An 18,135-nucleotide genomic window follows, 5' to 3' on the forward strand; every position below is an offset into this window, starting at 1 on the left:
GAGCCAAACTCGTGAAAAAAAATATTATCTTACTATAACAGCATCACATGGGACCCAAAAGAGTCCAACTCCAAAAAACTCATTTTATATCCAGCTGATACCTAATTATGTAGATTTTTTTTTTTTTAATTTATCTTTAAACAGGTCGCATGATGAGATGTTTGAGATGTCCAGTAGCCTATCACTCTGGAGATGCTTGCATTGCTGCCGGAAGCATATTTGTATCCTCGTACATTCTCATCTGTAGTAATCATTCCAAACGGAGCAGCAGTTCATCCTCTGCCATAAATGTAGGCTTTTGTTTCGTTTGTGCTAGAGGTGAGTGTCAATCCTTTCTCTCCATTTCTTTGAGTTCATTGGCATATTTCCCCACTGAAATGGAGATTCAGTAATACCCCTGAGACATTAACACTTTCAGTAGTCCCTTTTATAACATTAAACATTCCAATTGTTAGAATATTAATTCTTCTATAAATTAAGCTAAAATCTAAATTTTTTAAATAACTTAAAATTACAGATAAGTTCTTAGTGTTCCTGTATGGCGTATCAAAAGATTAATCTATTCCCTTCTGCAAACAATTCTTCTATTGGAAGTAGACTCTTCCCATATCATATTCTTTAATCCAGAGCTTTCAACTGATTGAGATTTCACTTGGAAGGAGAGATGAGCACATTTAGTTTTTAATTGTTTATGTTGTATTTTATCATGTTTTGGTCTGGCATTGAGGAAGGCCTGATGGGATACAGCCAAGGCAACATATGTGGTGGTGGTAGCTAAGAGCCAGCAATGCAAGCTTTCTTACTTGCCAGCTGTTGGTATTTAAGTATGCCAAGAGCTTGATCAAGTAAAAACAATATTGTGGCCCTGAGGGGGTCAGTGAAGTGGAGTTCACGATAAATATAAAATAGAATTTCTTTAGTTGAATATAGTACAGAGCATTCAGCATTACAGAGTATCTCAGTTGTATTATAATAAAACAATTTTCAGTGTTTAGTAAACATTTTAGAAATTAATATCCCCAAATACAGTTTGTTTTTTCAAGTATAAGTGCTAACTTTTCTGAACTTTGAAAGGACTCTGGTATATCGGGCCAATTAGATTATGTTTAGACTGTGCTGAAGATGAAGTGTTTGGTTTGGTTTTGGTGTTACGTGGTTTCATTTTGGTTTTTGCTTTAGGATAATAATTATTTTAATTTGGTGAAAGCACTGTAAAATATTTTTAAATAGAATTTAGGTAGTGTGACAGATCTTGAGTTGTTTTGGTTTTGTGTCTCTCTTAAAAAAAAAATAGAGGAGGTGGGCAGTAAAAGGTTAAATAAATAGCTGTCCTCCTGGTGGCAGCCCATTGTATGTAGGCTTTCAGTTCCGTTTGCCCCAGTGTGTGCTAAATCCCTGGGGCTGTTTGCCCTTACTGGGGAAGCCTTGTGTCTTTATTTAGGGGAGCAATTACAGCTGTATCCTGCTCTGAAACCTGGCTGGTGTGTGGAGGAGGAAGTCTGCAATGTTTTGTGCCACATAGTTAACAAGTGGCAGAAAGGATTCAAATAGTCAAAAGAAATAAAAAGTCACCACTGGTGTCTTTTCCATCTCCCCATCCCTAAGAAAGTAATGATAGTATGGAAATACTGAATTATCAGTTGAATGGCTAGCTTTAGAGGCTTTAAACAGATGAGTGTCAGTGATAGCATGAAGTCTCACTTTGTAAATATTTTATTCTACCTTACTAGGCATTTAATATTACTCACGTTTACAGGGGTGTGTGTGTGTGTGTGTGTGTGTGTGTGTGTGTGTGTGTGAGTGTGTATAACTGAGCCTACATTTTAAGTATCAAGTTTATAACTCTCATGCCGGCTTACTTTGGAGTACATTCTGAATCAGTTACCATCAGTATATTAACCAATACTTTCTTTTGCTCTATTTCATTCAATAATTGGGAAACCTTTAAAACAGGTATTTTCAATGTAAGATAGGTAGAAAATGGCCATTGTCAAGGAACCTAGCTTTATAGGGATTCTACCCATTTTAAGTTTAACTTCAGATGCCTTGATTAAAAAAAAGCTTGAGATAATGGAAATACTGGATCTGTATTTGCATCTTATCAATTTGACAGTTATTCTGAAAGATATACTATATTTATATGCCTGTATAATCAAGATTATTTAATTCCCAAATATTTGAACTAAGAAACTGTGCAGTAAACAAACTTTCATTTTCCTTTTTAGCCTTTTACAGAAACTTATTCCAAATAGATCAGATGTTGGGATTTGAGAAGGCTGAAGTCAAAAGTTTTCACAAGTAAATGATATGAGTTCTTTCATCAGTATTTATAGAGGTCTCCTTTTTTAAAAAAAAAATTGTTTTTAGTGCTTATTTAGAGAGAGAGAAAGCTCGCATGGGCAAGAACAGGAGAACAGGAGAAGGGCAGAGACGGAATCCCAAGCAAGGCTCCGCACCATCAGTGGAGAGCCTTATGTGGAGCTCGAACTCAGAAACCTCAAGGTCATGACCTGAGGCCAAATCAGGAGTTAGTATAACCGTATAACCCACTGAGCCACCCAGGTGCCCCAGGTCTCCTTGTTTTTAAAGAGGCCTAAATGTAATAAATTCACACATAAAAGGTTTTAATTGTGTATGTTTTGGTATTAGAAAGCTTTGTTTTGCTTTTGTTTCTTGCCTTACACAGAGTTTTTCCCTCCTCATGAAGGATTTTTCTCTTAGTTCATGATTATTGGTTGTTTAAAATAATTCAGCTAATTCTTAAGGACTGAAATATCTAGAAATATTTTTAGAAATGTTTCAAGGTGTAGAGGAACATTGCTCCTTCCCTCCCCTCATGGCACCATAGGAAATGTTCAGTCCTAGCATTTCCTTTCATCTGGGGGGGGGGGGTATAAAATAAAAGTTACTTAACATTCTATGCCTTTCTTTGTGATGGTAATTTATAATGGAGAAGGTAGACTAGGGTTTTCTTTTCATGTTAATAATAATAGCAATTTTTTTTTTGCATCTGTAAATCAAACTCTACCAGATACCATCTGAATGGTCGCAGTTGCCCTAAGAAGTTATTTCCCCATTTTATGTAGATGAGAACACTGAAGCCCAGATTCCATAATTTACCTGAAGGTCATAGAAATTGTTAAATAGAGGGACTAGCATTTGTACCTGGTCTGTCTCATTTCAAAGCCCATGTTTTTTATACTATCCTGCTTCTCTCTATTAAACATATGAAATTCATTTGACGTTATATAACTTTTTTTTTTAACGTTTATTTATTTTTGAGACAGAGCATGAACGGGGAAGGGGCAGAGAGAGAGGGAGACACAGAATCGGAAGCAGGCTCCAGGCTCTGAGCCATCAGCCCAGAGCCCGACGCGGGGCTCGAACTCATGGACCACGAGATCGTGACCTGAGCTGAAGTCGGACGCTTAACCGACTGAGCCACCCAGGCGCCCCAACATTATATAACTTTTATTAGAAGATTTTTATACTATTGCCAATTAGCAGTTTTAAGTTCCATTCTGTCCTCCAGATCAGAGTTAGGTCTTGACTCTTTCTCAATGTAGTAGGTAGCACCAAATGAAGATAACACCCATGGCAAAAATAAATGGTAACCCTTTTAAAAACAAAACTCTTAACTCTTCTCAAAATGATCTCTATAAAACGGCTGTCATGATCCTTATCGCAAAGTCCTCAGACCATTATAAACTGTCTAGTAACCAAACAGAGCAATGTTCCCTGGTCTCACACTCACCTAGGTTAAGAGTGGCCTATAGTGAACTCAACAAGGGGAAGAGGATAGGAGGGTGTCACAGGTGGGTTAGAGGAGATCTATTTCCTTCCAAACAGGATAGCTGGGTTAGTAGATCAAAAGAACTATCTTATAAACCCTTAGGTTGGTAATTACTTTATGTCATGGCAGGGGGAAAAAATGTAAATGGCTTGCATTACCTTAGTGAAGTTCAACAAGTCCTGGCTCCTTTAAAATCATGTTATCATACTGATAGAGAACAGCTTCATTATCTGGCAGAAAAAGATATGACTAGAGAAGAAGAGACTCAATTCTGCCTTTCAGTGTTACTTGATACATTGAAGGTAGATCAGTGTTTCTACTATGTTATGTAAATAACTCTTACTTGCTATTAAGTGATATGTTATTTTGTTCTTTGGATTGTCATCACAGTATTTCTAAATATTAAGGAGTGTAGCTTTGTGTATCACAGCAGGTTTTAAGTGTGACATCAACTGCAGTTTACATCTTCAAATTAATTTGTGGTTTTCTTCTGGGTGTGTAGGTTTTTACAGGATAAGAAACCGAGTAGCTCAAACTCCCTTTAATAACTGGCAAGCCTTTTCTGTCAGTTTTTTCTTTTTCTTCATATTCTCATTTTCCCCCCAACTTTTAGCACAGCTACGTAATAGGTGTTGGTTTATTTTTTACCCTCATGGAATCATGGGTAGTTTCATTGCAGCTCATCTCTTTCTGTTTGTTTCGTATAGGGCTGATAGTTCAGGACCATTCAGACCCCATGTTCAGTTCATATGCCTATAAGTCCCACTACCTACTGAATGAATCAAATCGTGCAGAGTTGATGAAATTACCTATGATTCCTTCTTCGTCAGCTTCCAAAAAGAAATGTGAGAAAGGTAATAATCAAAATAGTTTTTGCATTTCCTTTTTTTTTCTCTTTAAATGAAGGGGGGAAATGTATGCCTGTCAAGCACTATCTGTTGCTTTTGGTAAATTCTACCTTGGTGGTTGTGACTGTGTCTTCATATGGCTGCAACATTATTAAAAAGGGCTTAAAATAATTCCATTATTGCAAATTCTTACTTCTCGTTGAATAAATTCTCACACATTCCATCTATCTGTGGGTTATTAAAATTGAAAGACTGAGTAGGATTTTGCTTAATATAGAAAGATTCTAAGGGCTCTTTCTCTTCTGCCTGATGGAGAACTACCATTCATGTTAGAATAGAATAGACGTGATGTAAATTATCATGAACTTTCAACTAAAAAACCAGGATAGGTTATTAAAAGAGGGAAGCCAAGATACTGGTACTTAAAATTTTGATTTTAGGCTACATTTTATCCTTTTGTTTCTTAAATGTTTTTGTTAAGATGCTATGAAAACTAGTTGCCCTTCTCTTAGGAGACTTTGGTGGGCAGCTGGGGTAGTTTATCCCAAATATTGGATATTGAAAGGCAGCCCAGCTCAACTGAAGAATTACTTATGGATAATTTATCCACAGAGAATCAAGAACTAAATGTAATTTATATTCTCCCTAATAATTTAATCTATAAAAGCAAATCTTATATTTAACTTTACATAGCCTGCTTATAAAAAAGGAAAAAGTAGTTTAACAGTACTATGTTATTTTGGGAGGTCTTATCCCAGAGGGTAAAATGAATAACCTTGAAGGTAAAGGCATTTTCCTGTATACATTCCCATTCTGATTGGGAAGCCAAGTTCAGAATCTTTAAAGGAAATTTGATTCATACCTAAAATACTAGGTATATTTGAAATAGGTATTTTTTTCCCCATTCTTTATGTTGCCTGCTTGATGATGTATCTTTGCTCTTTGTCAGACATCTGAAGTGGCAACCCAAGACTAAAAAATATGTAATTAAGCAGGTTGATTAGAACCTATGGAGAAGTAGGTTGGAGAGAGTATTGGCTTGCTCATTTGTTTGTTTGTTTTTACGTTGAAGTCAGAGTATGTCACCTTACTGGTGATACCATCTACTTCTGAAACAAACATGGACGTAGGTCTGGCTAACTCCATAATGCAATAAAATTACCCGAGGCATTCATTTTAGGAAATGCCTTATTTCCTACTGGCGCTTTTATAAAATTAGATTAATTCAATTGTTTCTTACTTTGTTTTTGGTACTCAGTATTGACCTTGACATGAATTGAAATTATTTTGAGCCCTATGTTTGCTTAGCTTGAACCACATCTTCTTCTTGCATCCTAAAGCAGTTTTCTTGCATAGCACCAAGGTGGATTGTTCATATTTTCATTTTTTTGTGTATTTTTTGTCAAAAAATCGTGATGATTTTCATTGACGATTCTGGGTCTGTATTTCCTCTGAAATAACACTTAAAATTGAGGACTATTCCATAATGTTAAAAATGGCCAGCCTGACTTCCACATCAGCTCTAATGATCACATGTCCCCTAACGCTGTTTGCAAAGTCTGCTCTCCCTATTGGTGATTCCTTTCTGGTGGAGAAGTCAGTTATCTCATTTTTATTTTAAACTTACCGAACCCCCTACCTAGGCTAAGAGCACTCAGGCAGCTAATCTGTAGGTTGGAGAATTGGAGCAATTAATCCACATTGAGATCTGCAGACAAAGGAAAAAATCTTAATGACTGAAGTAAAAGCTTTTAAGCAGAGGAAATATAGTAATTTATTTCATCACTGATTGTATATAGATTTTCTTTTTGTTTTTATGTTAATCAGTTAGAAGTTTGAAAATCTACAGGAAGAAAAGATTTTCTGGAAAACTGATAGCAAACCCTCAAAAGGTTAGAGCGTGTGATTTCATAAAGTTGTGTAGAGGGCTCTTAACCTTTTGCTTATGAGATATTAAACCTCAGTACAATCAGGTTATGGGCCTGATTTTCCAACACAATTTTTTTTTTTTTGCAGTAAATGTCTTTATTATATTTCATCTTCAGTGGTTAACATCCTTCTCTGTCACTTGTTGAAATACCTTTTAGAAATACCTAATCTCCCCCCAAATCTCTTTTATATTTTTGCACTAAAAAATATCCTTTTGTTTTGTTTGCTGTACTTGTCTTGGTCTTAATCCAGAGATCATTTTGTGTATTTCAAAGGAGAGGATTTTGCCAGGGAACCTGGAGAGGGATCTCCTTGTTGTGTGGTACTTATTCCACAGTGACATTTACTTAGTTTTATGCTATAAAGCAGTGGTTCTCAATGTGAAGTCAGAAAAACTTATATAAACAATTTTTTAACTATGTTTAATATTTCAGAAAATCTAGCATAATCACACATTTGCACAAAATAAGGCTGCATACATTTCTTTATATTTGGCTATGATTTGAACAACTTAATGTGATAGTTTTGTTATTGGGATCAGAAGCTCTGATTGGCAGTTACATATTTCTTTGGTTAATAAAAACAGGAGAAATTGTTACCTTTTAACAGGGGTTTTGATTCTGTTTTTTTGGTTTAGGATTGGTTTTTTTGTTTGTTTGTTTTGGGGGTTTATTGGTTGATAACATATTTGGAAACATGGGTCCCTGAAGAAGAGAAAGGAGATCCTTGGCGATGAAAAAGTTGCAAACCACTGCTGTATAGCCTGTTTTTGACTTTCTTTATTTTTGCTGGAATGTTAAATGATAATGTAATCACCAATTTGAGAAAGTTCAATCCTTTGCTTTTTTGCATTTTTTTATGGAAAGAAAAAACTACTGGTCAACCTATTGGTTATTTTCATTCTTGCTAATTTTATTATAAAGGGATTTAGTTAACTATGGCACTGGATTAAAATACAAGGTGACCATTGCATGCTTTCTTAGCTCTTAAGGAGAAAAGAAAGTAAGTTGCTACATATTTCTTTGAAAATCTGCTCTCAAATCTACTCAAAGATTCCATGCATCTGTTAAGAGTTTTAGCTGCATGCTAAGCGGATGCCTCAATTGCCCACATTACTGTAAAGACTACAGTAATGGTTTTCATACCACTCAAAAGTTTTGAGTTTCTGGCCCCTGAAGCCCTGAAAAGGGACTGAAGTAGCTAAATCTGTTCATTTGTTTTCTATTTTAATCCATCACTATAGAGCTGACTCAATCCCTTTATTTTCCCCCAATTTGAGTCAAATTTGATGCACTTAAAAGATAACTTTCTCTTTTCTCTTTCTTTTTCTCTTTCCTCTCTTCTTAGTTATTAAGACTGTTTATTTGTTTCAAGGTGGAAGATTGCTCTGCTGTGAATCGTGCCCGGCTTCCTTCCACCCAGAATGCCTGAGCATAGAAATGCCAGAAGGCTGCTGGAATTGTAATGACTGTAAAGCTGGCAAGAAACTACATTACAAGCAGATTGTTTGGGTCAAATTGGGAAATTACAGGCAAGTTTTTCCAGGACAAAAAAGAAGTATTCAATGATTGTTCAGACATAGGTTCATAATCTATATACAAACTGGCTAGGAGATAGGTAGAACAACACAGAGCTACTTCCTTAAAAAAAAGAAAGAGAAAAGAAATCTATTTTGATTTGGCTTTTAGAAGCCAATTTGGGAAGGTTGGGTTATTGTTGGATTTTTTTTCTTTTAGATTGGTTCTTTGACTTGTTTTTCAGTTTTTCTTTTTTAAGAGGAGACACTAGGCTCCTCCCTTATTTTTGTAAAATGTTTATTCTTTTTGAGAGAGAGAGTGAGTGTGTGTGTGGGTGCGTGATCAAATGGGAGAGAGACAGAGAATCCCAAGCTGGCTCCATGCCCAGCACAGAGCCCGACCCAGGGCTCAATCTCACAAACTTCGAGATCATGACCTGAGTTGAATCAAGAGTCGGTTGCTTAACCAACTGAGCCACCCAGGCAACCCTTGTTTTTAAGTTGAAAGTAATTTTACACTAGTGAACTATGTACTACTAGATTTTGGAATACAAGGTCTTATATAGATAGTAAGGAACATGTATTCTTTGTGTCCTAATTCATTTATATTGATTTCTAATAAAATAAAAGAATTTATATCCTGGCCAAAATAGTTCTCTTTACCCCTAAATCTGGCCCATTTCAGTTTCTGCTAGAAGCTTTAAACTGAGTGCAAGAAGAGAGCTCTTTAGAATTTAAGGAGAGAAATTATTTCATGAAGAGCTTTTAGTTCTTAAGAGAATGAAGAAGTATGTGTGATTGCCATTATATTAATAAAACTTTCTCCTTTTAAGAAGCCTGTCTTGGGGTGCCTGGGTGACTCAGTCGGTTGAGCGACCGACTTCGGCTCAGGTGATGATCTCACGGTTTGTGAGTTTGAGCCCCGTGTCGGGCTCTGTGCTGACAGCTCAGAGCCTGGAGCCTGCTTTGGATTCTGTGTCTCCCTTTCTCTCTGCTCCTACCCTGCTCATTCTCTGTCTCTCTCTGTCTCAGAAATAAATAAACATTAAAAAAAAAAAAAAGCGTGTCTTTGGGGCGCCTAGGTGGCTCAGTCAATTGAGCATCTGACTCTTGATTCTGGCTCAGGTCATAGTCCCACAGTCATGGAATGGAGCCCTGCCTCAGGCTCTGTGCTGACAGCACGAAGCCTGCTTGAGATTCTCTCTTTCTCTTCTTCTCTCCTCTCTCCACCCCTCCCCCTGCTCGAGCATGCACATGTGCTCTTTCTCCCCCTCTCAAAATAAATAAACTTAGAAAATAGAAGCCTGTCTTTAACAAGCCTTCATTGAATAGGAATAGTGATGTATTTTTAAAAACTCTACATTCTACATTTTGAGACATATGTTTATCATTTACTGAGAAAATAGGTACTGTTCAAGAGAGCACAATAATGGTCCACTTTTCAGAATGCTAAGTAAAATATATTTCTGTAGGATTTCAAACATTGTAATTTTTTTTAGTAAGGGCTATGTCATTTTCTCTGAATTTTAAATATGCTGCTTGCTTACTTACCTATTTAACTTTGTGTGTGGGGGTGGGGGAAGAGTGTGTGTATGTGCACACACTAGCAAGTAGGGTTGGGGCAAAGGGAGAGGGAGACTCTTAAGCAGTCTCCACACCTAGCGCAGAGCCTAACATGGGGCTCAATCTGACGGACAGCGAGATCATAACCTGAGCTGAAATCAAGAGTCAGACGCTTAACCAACTGAGCTACCCAGGAGCCCCTTACCTATTTAACTTTAAAATTTTATTTTAGCTGAGATATAAGGGGCCTTGAGACTGAGACGTGATGCCCCCCCCCACACACTATTTTTTTTAACATATGACAGAAACCCCCCCCAAAAAACTTGGCAGTTGAATACATAAGTAATATGTACTATATGGCATAATATATGGCATATAATATGGCATAATAAGTACTATATGGCAACAAATACAAAGTTTCAGAAGGCAAATGTCAAACCAAGGGGAGGTGTTTTTACTTCTACTTTAATAAGAAAAGACAAATACCTTACCTAGAACAGGGAGCAAAGAAGAGAAAGAGCCAGGTTGCCAAAGAAGAACAAATAGAAAATAAATATGTAAAAAATGCTGCGCCTCACTAAAAATAAGTATATGTTAAGGACAAAGAGGTTTTTTATTTCATTTTTGTTTTTGTTTTTTTCCAGTTAACAGATTGTCAAAGATTTAAGAGTAATAAGTTTTTGGCTAGGGAGGGCAAGGGAAAAGGAGTGCCCCCACAGGGCAGTCTTGCATCACATATTAAATTGTAACAGTGTCTACCTTTTGATTCAGCTCTTCTCTTTTTTTTTTTTTTTAATTGTTTTTTTCAACGTTTATTTATTTTTTTTTGGGACAGAGAGAGACAGAGCATGAACAGGGGAGGGGCAGAGAGGGAGACACAGAATCGGAAACAGGCTCCAGGCTCCGAGCCATCAGCCCAGAGCCTGACGTGGGGCTCGAACTCAGACCGCGAGATCGTGACCTGGCTGAAGTCGGACGCTTAACTGACTGCGCCACCCAGGCGCCCCTCAGCTCTTCTCTTTTAAGGAATTTATTTAAGGAAAAAAACTGGACAAACAGGAAAAAATGTATTTATAGGGGTATTCATTAAAGTATTATTTTTAATTGCAAAAATTTGAAATAACCAAAATGCTCAGTCAGTGAGGGATTTCTCAAATAAATTATAGTGTATCCATAACCGTAAAGGGGTAATGCTCATCTCTATAGTAACATGAGATATCCAGGGTATATAGTTGAATTTAGACAGCATGTGAAAGAGCATATACATTATCTTTCCATGTGTTTATATAGTTAAAAAAAAAAATGTAGATCTAGATATGTTTTTCAGACCCAGAAAGAAGAACATCAGATGTTAATAGTATAAGGCATAAGATTTTAAAAGGGTGTCATTTATGGGGCGCCTGAGTGGCTCAGTTGGTTAAGCGTCTGACTTTGGCTCAGGTCATAATCATGCAGTTCGTGAGTTCAAGCCCTGTGCTGGATCTGTGCTGACAGCTAGCTCAGAGCCTGGAACCTGTCTTCAGATTCTGTGTCTCCCTCTCTCTCTGTCCCTCCCCTGCTCGTGCGCTCTCTCTCTCTGTCTCAAAAATAAGTAAAACATAAAAAAAAATTTTTTTTTTTTTTTAAATTTTTGGGACAGAGAGAGACAGAGCATGAACGGGGGAGGGGCAGAGAGAGAGGGAGACACAGAATCGGAAACAGGCTCCAGGCTCCGAGCCATCAGCCCAGAGCCTGACGCGGGGCTCGAACTCACGGACCGCGAGATCGTGACCTGGCTGAAGTCGGACGCTTAACCGACTGCGCCACCCAGGCGCCCCAAACATAAAAAAAAATTTTAAAGGGAGTAATTTTAAGTTTTTCTGTTACACATTTCTGCATTGTTTTAACTTTTAAACACACACTGCTTTTTATAATTAAAAATCTGTATCATTCCAGGGTGGGCAGGAGTGCAAGTTTGACAATTAATAGATAAGACATTCCTGGATAAGAAATAGCTAACACAGCGTAGGGGCACCTGGGTGGCTCAGTCAGTTAAGTGTCCCACCTTGGCTCAGGTCATGATCTCATGGTTCATGAGTCTGAGCCCCACATCAGGCTCACTGCTGTCAGCACAGAGCCCACTGCAGGTCCTGTCTTCCTCTCTCTCTGCCCCTCCCCAACTTGCACACAGACTGAAAAAATTTTAAGTTTTTGTATATTTACTGTTCATACTGATTATTCTATATACTACCAAAACTTACCTCTTCAATTCTTGACTTGCCCAATTGTTAGAAACTGTCATATGTACCTCACAGATGATTTCCATTTAGTGATCGCTATGCTATTCAGCCATTGCCTGTTTTCATTCAGTTATGTTTTCATTCTGTTCCACATCCCACATTTGTTATGATGTAGGATGAATTAGATTCTGAAATACACACTGACATAAACCTAGTACATTTGACCAAAAACTATTTACTCTGGTTGATTAGAGGGAAGAAAATGTTCATTTGAATGGAGTGGTCATTCTTCACTATAGCATCAGTTTACTCTCAAATGGTTCCCTTGACTACTAGAAATCAACTTTTATACCTTGAAAGACAATCTTACTACTAAGATTGTCAAATTTGGAGGAACACATAACTTTTCTAGGATTGAAATTGGTTTTGGAATAGTATTGGTAAATTCTAACTCTTAAGTTGGGTAATGAGTTGTTATTTTTAGTTGTTATGCTTTATAACTTATATGTTCATGATATTCCTTTGTATCAGGTATTAATTTTTAAAGGAAAAAAACTAGATGGGGAGTTTAGGGTCTAGTTGGTTTAGTCTGTGTTCACTATTTCATTAGTTCACTGATCAATATGTTTTTTTTATTAATTTTTTTAATGTTTATTTTTGAAAGAGAGCATGTGTGAGCAGGGAGGGACAGGATCCCAAGTGGGCTTTGCACTGACAGCAGAGAGCCCAATGTGAAAGTACAAAACCTTTTTTTCTCCCTCATGCCAGCCATGTAAAGAATGGTATGATTTTTCAGTGTCTTGATTGATCTAAAATTGGTTTTGTTTTCAGATGGTGGCCAGCAGAGATCTGCAATCCCAGGTCTGTGCCACTGAACATCCAGGGCCTTAAGCATGACTTGGGGGACTTCCCTGTGTTCTTCTTTGGTTCTCATGACTACTATTGGGTACACCAGGGCAGAGTGTTCCCTTATGTTGAAGGAGACAAAAGTTTTGCTGAGGGACAGACTAGTATTAACAAGACCTTCAAAAAAGGTAAGTTGGATGATGTTTACAGTGGCTCAAAACTAAGACTCAGCGGTTGATTTCTCTGTGTCTCCTCACTTGCACTTGACATGTTTCTGGTATTAGAGAACTTTCACCAGGTGTTACAATCCAGCATCCAGAAGTATCCAATCACATTAGAGCACATCTTATCCAATCAGTTAGAAAAATACATTTCAGTATGGTAGACTCTGCCATCTGTATGAAAAGAGTATCTTCAGTGATCTTTCTACAAACATAGAGATTATTTTGGAAATAGTCTTCTTAATCCAGTGAGGCACCTTTGCCACAGAAGAGTAGTAAAAGCTTCCCATGAAGCGCCTTATAAGTGTTTTTGCAACAAGTTTCCAGGAAGTTTGACTTTCTGGGTAAGAGTAAAAGGAATTTAAATCTAGTACGAGATAAAAAGCTGGGTTTTTTTGGTTGGTTGGCTATTTTTTTGCTTTACTTGGAAGCCTCTGATTATTGAAGTAGGACCTCTTCTCTAAGGCAATGGCTTACGCAGAGCACAGTGTTCAGCTATAAACGAGTTATGTCCTATTTCAGCGTTATCCTATCCTGGTGGAAAATGGTTATTTCCAGAACAATTTTAAAAAGAACACCCCAGGCCAGATTCAGGGCATTGGGAAGGCAATGTAAAACTGCTCTCCTAACAGTCTTTGTTTTTTGTTTTTTTGTGTGTGGTTTTTTTTGTTGTTGTTATTTATATACTTTGTTTTGTCCTATTGGCAGCACTGGAAGAAGCTGCAAAACGTTTCCAGGAATTGAAAGCACAAAGAGAAAGCAAAGAAGCACTTGAGATTGAAAAAAACTCAAGAAAACCCCCTCCTTACAAACACATCAAAGTGAGTCGTTACCCATGAAACATTGGTATTTGACAGGCAAGAGGAAATGCATCGCCCTCTTAGTAATTAGAAGGCCCTTTTTGACTTATGAAGACGTTTACTGATTATCACCCAGTCTTCTGTAAAGCAAACTGAGAGCTTTTGTTGGAAGCATAAAATGGGAGCCATAGCCACTGTGCTGTGAGGAGGAGTCTTTGATAAGCCCTCTCACACCTACGAGCAGCATGTTCCCTGTGAAACCTTGTTCTTGCCCTACCAGGCTATCCTGCAGCAAGTGAGAGGATAGGTTATTTAGCTCCTTTACAAATTCTAGAAAGCCCACAGTTGCTTTTAGTTATAAATGCTCATTAATTTAGTAGAAGAAATACACATGATAAATAAGTGAGAATTCACATCAGATTTTGATATTTGTGTCCAGTATGAAGAGGCCATTTTATTCTTAGCTTGTTCTTAAGTTATTCAGGGGGAAATTGAAATCAAGATATATAAAGAACCTTTCTCAGAATCACACCACTATAGCAAAGCCAAGAATTTCATGGATGTGTGAGGTTCCTGTTCAGATTCCTCCCTCTCATTCGTGACTTGGTTTTCCAGGCTAACAAAGTAATAGGAAAGGTGCAGATCCATGTTGCAGACCTGTCAGAGATCCCCCGCTGTAACTGCAAGCCTGCTGATGAGAACCCGTGCGGCCTGGAGTCGGAGTGCCTAAACAGGATGCTGCAGTACGAGTGCCACCCGCAGGTGTGCCCGGCTGGAGAGCGGTGCCAGAACCAGTGCTTTACAAAGAGGCTCTACCCTGATGCAGAAATCATCAAAACAGAACGGAGAGGCTGGGGCCTCAGGACCAAAAGGAGCATTAAGAAGGTAGCCTGGGACAGAGGCCATGGGGGCGGTGGGACAGACCAGGGCTGTGCCTCTCAGAAGATGCTTCATCTCCTCCTAGGGGTGAAATACATAGGGATTTTTGGCAAAATTTTGAAGCTTCCCAAGTTGAAAGTTTGGCACTTCTTGAGCAGAGCAGAAGTGGTAGGAAGAGGCAGTAATAAAATGCACATAAACTTTGGATGTCCTATGGTCAGTCATAAAAAGGAGAAGGGACATTGGTCATTTCCTTTTTTTTTTTTTAATCTGGTTTTAATTGACTGTCTTTATACATTTTTTTTTTTTTACATTTATTTTTGAGAGACGAAGCACACGTTGGGGAGGGGCAGAGAGAGGGGGGGAAGACACAGAATCCGAAGCAGGCTCCAGGCTCTGAGCTGTCGGCACAGAGCCCAACGTGGGGCTCAAACTCACAAACTGTGAGATCATGACCTGAGCCGAAGTCGGAGGCTTAACTGGCTGAGCCACCCAGGTGCCCCTCCTTTTTTATTTTATTTTTTTTTTTTTTAAGCTTATTTATTTTGAGAGAGAGAGAGAGCACAAGCGAGGGAGGGACAGAAAGAGAGAGAATCCCAGGAAGGTTCCACGCTCAGCATCAAGCCTGACACAGAGCTGGATCTCATAACCATGAGATCACAACTTGAGCCAAGATCAAGAGCCGGACTGAGCCACCTAGGCGCCCCCATTGGTCATTTTCTATTTGAAATATTTTTGACCTGTTAAGCAAAAGAGATGTAAAAGGCTTAGTAAAGGCAAAAGAGTATGAAGGTCAGAACATACTGGGATGGAAACTAGCAAACCCAAGCTTTGCACCAATGTCACAATTCCTTGGCTGTGAGGATGTGGCCAAATCACTAACCTCCTTGAGCCTCAGTTTCCTCCACTCTCAAGCGGATGTATCATAACCCTTGCCCTACACTCTTAAAAGGGTTGTTGCCAGTCTCAAATTAGAGTATATGTGCAAAAGCAACTGGCAAAGGTTGAGATCTTTAACACTTATAAATTGTCTTCATTCTTGGGGCCCCTGGGTGGCTCATTCGGTTAAGTGTCTGACTCTTGATTTCAGATCAGGACATGATCTCACGGTTTGGCTCGTGGGTTTGAGCCCTGAGTTGGGCTCCACACTGACAGTGCAGAACGTGTTTGGGATTCTTTCTGTCTCCTGCTCTCTATGCCCCTTCCCCACTCGTGCACGCTTGCTTGCTTGCTCTCTCTGTCTCAAAATAAATAAACTTTAAAAAAATAAATAAATTATCTTCATTCTTACACTTTGAGGCGCTTTTTCCAAGTGGTCTCTTTGAAGAAAAATTTTTAAATGCAAATAACTCAAAAAAGAATGAAAACCACCAGCAAATCCTAGTGTTCAAACAGTGGCTCTCAAACTTCAGAGATCCCAGGAATCTCCTGGGATCCTTGTTGAAAACAGTGTCCTACTGAACTATCTAGGGACAAGCCTGAATAGTGTGCGGTTTCAAATGAGGCCCCCTTTCGGCCCTCTCTTCCATCCCCCCCACCCCTCCACTCCCCGCCGCTTGTCCAGGGCCAGTAGCGAACTAGCAAGAGTGCAGAGACTCTCAGTGAGAGAAGGTGGACATAGTGGGAATTAAAATTACTCTTGACATTTTTCTACCTGTAAAAAAAAGAAAAATCATCTTTGTGGTTAAAAAGTACTGTAGGAAAGAGAAACAATACAAAAAAGATAATAAAGAGTGAAATTCTTTCATCCCTTCAATTCCTGGTCTCCTCACCAGAGATGACCATTGTTAATAGGTTGTCATGTAGCCTTTTATGTATACAAATACATAGTCCTATATCCTATACTTATAGAATCTTTAAAAACAAATATACATATTATTTTATCCCACTTAATATATCATAAACATCCCTTTATGACAACCCATATAGATTTCTGCTCATCCTTTCTTTTTTTTGCTCATTCTTTTTTAACTAAACTCCCATTGTATTCTATAGTAAAATGTACCATAACTTATAACCTATCTTCTAATAAACTTTATATATATATAATTTATTTAATTCTGTAGTGAACATTCTTGATTTTCTGTCTTCATGCACCTATTTCTGTAGATTAGATCACTTGAAGCGAAACTCATTCATTAAGCACATGTTTGTGAAGCTGCTTCTATGTGCCAGGTACTACTCTAGGCATTTGGAAAAACAGTAGTGAACAACATACCTTTGTGGTTCTGCTAGAGACAGGTAATAAACAGATATGTAATGCTAGGTACCACTAAAATGCTGCAAAGAAAAATAATACTGTCAAAGGGGATGGCTGGTGACAGGAATTGTTATTTTAAATTCCTTGGTTAAGGAAGGCTGAGGAGTGCCATTTGACCTGAACAATGAGGAAAAAAGCCATGCATTTCAGGCTGAAGAAAGAGCAAAGACAGGGGCCTTAGCATGCTCCAGGCACAGCAGGAGAGCTAGTGCATCTGGAGAAGAGTGAGGAGGAGAGGGGTGAGAGGCAGGAGATAGCAGAGAAGGTAGCCTGGGGCCAGATCTTATGGGAACTTAGAGACCACAGGAGGGAGACTTCTGGAAGTTGTTAGTGGGAAGTGACTTGATCTGACTGGATGTATTCATTTTCTATTGCTGCCTGACAATAATACTACAAACTTGGGAGCTTATGATGTTACACACACTTTATTTTCTCACAGTTTCTAGGGGTCAGGAGTTGGGCAGTGCTTGGCTGGGTCCTCTGCTTAGGGTCTCACAAGGTTTTAGTCAAGATGCTTCTAGGACTGGATTTCTCATTCTTGTGCCCCAACTAGAGAAGGATATACTTTCCTGCTTGCATGGCTATTGGCAGAATTCTGCTCTTTGCAGCTATAGGTCTGAGAGCTTCAGGTGGTTTTTGTTTGGGGTTGTTGTTCTTGTTGTTGTTTTGCTGCTATTAGCCTCTAGAGGCTGCCCACAATTCCTTGCCACATGGAGTTCCCCGACTTGGCTATTTGCTTCCTCACAGCCAACAAGGGAGAGACACTCCAGCAAGATGGATGCTAAAGTCTTGATGTAACAGACTCCCAGAATCACATACATTCTGTCATCTTTGCCGTATTCTATTGTTTAGAAGCAAGTCGCAGGTCCTACTCACTCAAGGAGAGAGAATCACACCACGGCATGAGCGCTGGGAGACAGGCATCTTGGGGGCTGCCTTAAGTATCCGTGTCCCACCCTTGTGTTTCCGAAAATTAACTCTGGCTGTAGTCTGTGGAATTTATGATCATGGGGAAGGGCTAACAAAAAGGAGACCATTGTTGTCCAGGAGAGAAATGATGGTGGCATATGGACTACCAGGGTTGTAGCTGAGCCAGAGAGAAGTGGTTACATTGCTGATATTTTGAAGGCGGAGCCAACAGGATTCACTGATCATTAAATATATGGATTGGATTGCTTGGCCAAAGGTCATTGACATTTAAAATGTCATTAGAATGCAAAATTTTTTTTTAAGTTTTTTTTTTTTTTTTTTTTTAAATAAT

General features: G+C 38.5%; 1 protein-coding gene across 6 annotated transcripts in view; it reads left to right on the top strand.

The window, feature by feature from the left end:
- The window catches only part of NSD3 (nuclear receptor binding SET domain protein 3), a 116,595-nt gene that overhangs the window by 85,967 nt on the left and 12,493 nt on the right, over positions 1 to 18,135 (top strand). For 3 of the 6 annotated variants that reach the window (XM_027070601.2, XM_053216592.1, XM_053216595.1), the window contains exons 14-19: positions 145 to 318; positions 4,501 to 4,647; positions 7,918 to 8,101; positions 12,700 to 12,902; positions 13,644 to 13,756; positions 14,351 to 14,620. In XM_027070601.2, coding sequence (XP_026926402.1) covers positions 145 to 318; positions 4,501 to 4,647; positions 7,918 to 8,101; positions 12,700 to 12,902; positions 13,644 to 13,756; positions 14,351 to 14,620 — 1,091 coding nt within the window. The remainder of the gene's footprint in view (positions 1 to 144; positions 319 to 4,500; positions 4,648 to 7,917; positions 8,102 to 12,699; positions 12,903 to 13,643; positions 13,757 to 14,350; positions 14,621 to 18,135) is intronic. The other 3 variants (XM_053216594.1, XM_053216596.1, XM_053216597.1) reach the window with 2 other exon arrangements.

The sequence above is a fragment of the Acinonyx jubatus genome, chromosome B1 (assembly GCF_027475565.1).
Source record: "Acinonyx jubatus isolate Ajub_Pintada_27869175 chromosome B1, VMU_Ajub_asm_v1.0, whole genome shotgun sequence".
Lineage (NCBI taxonomy): Eukaryota > Metazoa > Chordata > Mammalia > Carnivora > Felidae > Acinonyx > Acinonyx jubatus.